The sequence below is a fragment of the Apaloderma vittatum genome, unplaced genomic scaffold (genome assembly GCF_000703405.1).
Source record: "Apaloderma vittatum isolate BGI_N311 unplaced genomic scaffold, ASM70340v1 scaffold28370, whole genome shotgun sequence".
Lineage (NCBI taxonomy): Eukaryota > Metazoa > Chordata > Aves > Trogoniformes > Trogonidae > Apaloderma > Apaloderma vittatum.
The window spans coordinates 3,235-9,208 of NW_009693321.1; the positions used below are offsets into that span (position 1 = coordinate 3,235).

At 50.9% G+C, this 5,974-nt stretch overlaps 1 protein-coding gene across 1 annotated transcript; it reads right to left on the bottom strand.

The window, feature by feature from the left end:
- Positions 1-2,209: 2,209 nt before the first annotated feature.
- Positions 2,210-5,636, bottom strand: LOC104269298 (neurogenic locus notch homolog protein 2-like). The gene is made up of 3 exons (XM_009878665.1): positions 5,493-5,636; positions 4,861-4,958; positions 2,210-3,981 (listed from the first exon to the last, which is right to left on the bottom strand). The coding sequence occupies exons 1-3, from the start codon at positions 5,599-5,601 to the stop codon at positions 2,638-2,640; spliced, it is 1,551 nt and encodes a 516-aa protein (XP_009876967.1). The 5' UTR covers positions 5,602-5,636; the 3' UTR covers positions 2,210-2,637.
- Positions 5,637-5,974: the final 338 nt, after the last annotated feature.

Here is a 5,974-nt window from a genome sequence, read left to right on the forward strand (position 1 = left end):
ACAGCCCCGCTGGATGGAGCTCAGCACTGGGGTTCGTGCACTGCTGAGCCACAGCACAGAGCACCCTCAATCCCCAAAAGCTCTCTGCTGACACAGGCTGCGGAGGTCCCTCGAGCCCTCCCCTCGCCAGGGGACTGAACAGCTAATTGAACCCCGATGACCGATTTATAATCCAGTGGCTGTGCTGCCATAGCTGGCTAGACAAATGAAAACAGGAGCGCACGGACGCCGGGCACATACTTTTTATTCTGGGGATAAAAATTGCTTATACATTTTGCAGCAACTATTTTCATAAAAGACTTTTATAAAAAATGTAAAAATAAGCACATATTTTCCATTATTAATATAGGAAAATGCTGCTGGGTGAATGGTTACTCTACAGCTTATGAGATAAAATACCACCTTAAGGAGATATTATCTTTACAAGTAGTTAAAAATAAAAAAAGGCAGAGGGCCATCGTATTAACATGCCAGGCACGAAACTGTCTTCATTCCACTGAAAGCACTCATCTTGTAAAAGGTAGCCACATATATAAAAAGGCACTTGGTTATTTGGGGCTAACGAGGAAAAGCCCTTTGTTTCTTTAGCATCGATGTAGCAACACTTCATTATTTGCAGTGAAAACATGTACCTGGACAGACCTCCAGGAGCCTGCAGGCTCCTGCCTGGAGATCCGAGTCGGCTGCAGCTAAACTTCACGGGACACACTGCAGTGAGCATGCCAGGGAACGCTGCGTGTGTCAAAAAAAAAAAGTAGTAACTTCAGAATTAAAACTTCAGCCCAAAACGACGGCCCCGGGAATCAGCTCCTCCTGAGGCCCTGCCTTCATGTACCATTGAGTCAAATCGAAAGGAAAAGCTTTTACACTTGATTAGAATGGAAGGAAACATCGGAGAAAATACTGTACATGGTAGGATGGCTGAATGGCCACTGCTCAGAGGGGAGCGGCCTTCTCTGTCCTTTGGCAGCAGCCAACAGCCCCGATCTCTTTGGAACACGTGTCTGCAGGGTTCCCCCGAGGAGGTAGGAGCAAACCATCCCCAGAAATGTTCACTTCGGCTGTTGATTGGCTCGGAGCCCTTCAGGGAAGCATTGCTCTGGCAGACAAAGCAGGGAGAGTGGCTGTTAAGTCTAAGGTCAGCGACAGCTGGCGTCTGTATCTCCAAAAACATCAGGGGAGCTGCAGCACAAATGGCACTACTGTCCCACGGAGCAGGTGGGACACCTCAGTTGGGCAATCTCGATACAGGCTGAAGCTGAGAACAGAGGACAGCCCCAAACCTGCTGCCCAAACCGCATTAGGCAACGTTTTCTGAGCTATTTGGTCTGCCGCTTAAGCCCAGCTCCTGGCTTCGGGCATGCTGCTGCTGCTGCTGGGAGTCTGCTCGGGAGTCAGTGCTGCGGCCTCCGTTTTGGGAGGGGAAGACAAAGCAGCCCTGTCGTAGGGCTGGAGCAAAAGGGATACTTTTCCAAGGGCTGGATGCCATTCCTGATGCAGAAGGACACACATTGCAAACATGTAACGACATCCTCGGCGCTTCTTGATAATACCATAAAAAGGCAGCATATGGTATCTGGAGGACAGGACACACAGCCACCCTTGGATGGAGGGGAGGGGAGTACTGTGCAAGAACGCTGGGAGCCTGTGTTACCAGGTTTTGAAACACTCGTGCTCATCCCAAAAGTTTCCTGTAGCAGTTGCAGGGCATCTCTTCCGGCATGGGAGCCTGTGAAGGCAGTCACAGACACACCTGGCAGGACAGGGGAATGGGCAGGGGGTAGCGTGTCAAAACAGTCAGGTGTGTCTCTGGGAAGACGTACAACACTGAGAGATGTGCCTACAGACCACCGTGGCAGGAAGACCAGGTCAGACCAGCGTTTTCGGGAGGGAGGGAAAAAAACCCCAACAAAACACCAAAAAAACCCAAAAGACCTAAGAGAAGACTATATGTATATATAATCTCATAATACCTGTGGGTCAGGCAGTGAGAATGCTAAGGGGTGTTAGTGGGCTTGTACAAGACAAAGGCTCTTGAAGAGGAAAGTGTGAAGCTGCATGAAAAAAACGTGTCACTTGACCTGCAGGTGTTTCGGGAAGTCCGGCTCACTTGCTGAGCAAGAGCAGCCGTGGGAAGGAGGGGTCCAGGAATGTAGGTGCAGCTCTGAGCTGTGTCAGGACAAGGCAACTCGAACTCGAGGAGAACTAGTAGAAGGTGCTTCAGAGAGAGGTTATGTGGATAACAAAAGGAGTAACAAAATAAGGATACAAAGCTGGTTTTGGCTAAATTTCTGGAGAAATGACCAGGAGATGCATTAAGCTGAAGAGCTGTCTCCCCAAAGAAACGGTGGAACGTACTGAAAAACAGACTGGAGAATCCAGTGCAGACAGCAATCACACCCAAGGTGCACGGGAGTTGGTTAGAAGTGACCCAGCTGGTCTTCTCCATCACCAGCTTCTACAGTTCTCTGTTGAGCATAAAAGCGTACAAGCCTATAGCGACCACAGTCCCTCCAAGGAAAGAACAGCCTGGGCTCATTAAGACTCTTGGATTCTAAAACGGTTCTTCATTTTCGTCTTGGAAGACCTTCATGAGTTCTGGAGTCCGCTTTAATCGGGCTTCACCTTGGCCAGCTTTCAGGCGTACACCTGCATGTTGTTCCGCTGCTGCTCCGTCATATGAGTGGCCGCTGGCCCACGCTGGTTGTTACTGGGACTGGTTGCCACATCAGACCAGTCGGAGGCAGAGTGTGGGGAGGAGCTTGACCACTGGTCTGGAGATTCGGGTGACGGAGTCAGGTACGGGTGCTCCCCTTGTAAGTGCCGGTTGTGGCTAGGAGTCCGTTCTGTGGCGGAGGAGTAGCAGCTGTGCTGTGATGGAGGCGTGGGGTACTTCCCCATCGAGCTCTGGAACTGGTGGTAGGCTGGCAGGACTGTCTGAGCCACCTGCCCGTCCTGCTGAGGGATGGCGGCCATGGAGAACGAGGCGCTGGGCAGCTGAGCTAAATCCGGTATCTGGTACATGGAGCTAAGAGGACCAGCCATGTTCTGAGCGCAGTTTGACTGGGCCTGCTGTGGCAGTGCTTGCTGGTTTATGCCACCCTTGGGAACCAGCTGGAAAGTCATGATAGGGGGCAGAGACTCCCGGGACACTCCCATGTGCTTTGTATCTGCTTGGACCAAACCGCTCTGCTGAGAAACGCTGGGGTGCGAATGCATCACCTGCGGCACCATGCTGAACATCTCGTTGTACTGGGACTCGTTCACCTCCATGCGGTTCATCCACTCGGTGGAAACGTTGGCCGGTCGCAGCCTGGCAAGCCCACTGTTCGGGGGGGTGGTTCTGTGCTGCGAAAGCAGCTGGCTGACTGATGGGAGCACCGTGCTGGACCCACGACCTAAGGGCTGCATCTCGTGGAGGTTGGAGAAGGACATGGTGTGCGCAGCCTGCACCGACGGAGCGGTCAGCAGCGAGCTGGGCGATGAGTGTAACACGCCTGGCGACGGCATCACAGGAGACGACGTTGGTTCGGATGCGAAAGCGTGGGGTGATTCCAGGGAATCAACCGGTGACAAGGTCACTGAGCTCTCCGAAAACTGCCCTTTGCTCTCACTGAGGGACTTCTTCCTTCTCCTCTTTGCATCTTTGGTGAGGTTCGTGGGCATGATGCCTTTGGTGTTCGGTTTTCGTGACTTCTTGCTTAACGAAGCATGCTTCAGATTGAGGAAGGACCGATTTGGGCCACAGATGACTGGGGAGAGGGCAGAGTTGAGCATGGCGCCAGGGTGCCCAGCGGGGCTGTGCGCCACGTTGTACTCGTTGAGGAGCTGCACGATGTCGTGGTGCATCCGATCCTGGGCCACATCTCGGGGCAGGCGGTCCATGTGGTCCGTGATGTCTCGATTGGCAAAATGGTCCAACAAGATTTTCGCTGCTTCGAAACTGCCTTCCCGAGCGGCAAGGAAGAGTGGTGTCTCTTCCTGAAAACACAGAGAATACGTATTTTAGCGGCCTCACTGTGAGGGGACTTACAAGCTAACACTCCCTTAGTGGCGTGGGAATGCCTGGAAGCGCTGTTTATTGCAGTGTCACACTCATTGTCTCCGAGAACAACCTACCCTGAGAGATGTCCATTGGAAAAGGTAGATTACAGGAGATGATTTCAGACATGGCAGTGGAGTGCACAGGCTACACTACCTCATGAGGAAGTGCACTATTCTGCTGTGGGTCCCTGGAGGAACTGTGAAAGCACCTGGTCCCTTTCTCCCATTGTCCCCTCTGAGGGAAAGTTACTAAGGACTAAACCAGCCCAATAAAGAACAGCAGCTTGTTGACAGCTCAAAAATTCACTGAGCAATACATAATAAACCAAAAGAGAAACCCTAGGCAGAGGAAAGAAATCAAGGACTAAGACTTAGCAAAAATTAAAAAGTGAAGCTACAGTAGGGCTGCACAGTGTCTCTCAGAGGGGCTTCTTGCCCATATTCACCCAGCATTGAGATCCCCAGAAATGTGACAGGGCATGACTGCTGCTGTGCTGCCAGATCTGTCTGCTAATTGGAATCCAGCTGCTCGACACCAGCGGCACTTCACCCTGGTGCTCTCACACACTATTAACTGTGTCCTGCATTTCCTTCCTGCAAGAAAAGCAGGACAGCATTGATGCCCAGGACTTGGCCAACCAAGGAAGAGAACTGCTCTCCCAAATCAGAAATGTGACTGGGCATCCAGCACCTGGGAAGCGTTCCAGTCACAGTCTGGATTTGGAAGAGCTGCACTGTGCACTCAGTTCATCACCAAGAGCAGAGAGATGCTTTGAGTTAGCAAGCGCAGCCATGCTGAGCACACCCAAACCGTACCTTGTTATCCTGCATGTCTCTGTTGGCTCCATTTTTCAGTAGCACCAGTGTTGCTTCCACATTATTAACAGCAGCAGCCCAGTGAAGAGCAGATTTGCCTGCGGGGAAACCAAACAGCTTCAGTAACAAATGAAGGAGATACTTTCTAAAGCACTCAGATGGACAGAGTAAACTGAGGGAAGAAAGCAACCACAGTGCAGCTCACAACAGATGAACACATCCTGAAGTCACAGAACGCGTGACGGGACAGTTTACACCTTGGAATATCACCATGCTGTGACATACCCCTGTGTTAGCAAGATGCAATGGGACTTTTAGCACTTGCTCTGGGACTTTTTTATTTTTACTTTTCAAATGACATATCCGCTTAGAATATGCAGTGTCATGTCTGCAGGTACAGAAAATCCCAGCATATCCAGGCCCCATATTTCTTCTTTTCTCTTTCAGGACTGTCTAACCAAGTCACTGCGCAGCAGCTCGCAGTCTGTTACTGCCGGGAGGACTTCTGCAGGAGAGCACAGTGTGTGATCTAGCTGCAGAATTTATGAGCAGTTCACGTTGCAGAAGCCCACTCCTCCCTCCTCCCACCATGACAAATATTTGCCCAGCCCAGTAAATTGTGTTCACATTACCATGGTCATCTACAGCGTTCACATCTGCCTGGCAATTAATTAGCTCGGCCACCATTCCTTCCACAGCCAGACGCGCAGCTAGAATTAACGGGGTCGTTCCGTCATTCATCCGAGCATCCAAGTCTGTCACTCTGTTACGGATCAGGATCTGGACAACAGGGGAAGACAGATTTGGTTTGTTTATACTGCTGCGGACCAGAACCAAGGATCTGGCAGAAACTCAAGAGGAATTTTATAATGAAAAAGCAGCTTGAGCACTGAAATGTAAGGAACCAGATAACAGAGACAAACAGCCCAAATAAATACACGCCAGATGCTTCACGCATGCTGAGCTCTTCAAGCTACGAACACCTGAGGAAACTAACTGTAAATACAGTTTCTCCCGTCCATCACACCGTGGAAGGCAGGAGAGCAAGGCTGTGAGTGAACAGAGTGCAGCTTGGGCAGGCTCATATAAGTACAGAGCACAGCTACTTGTGTTC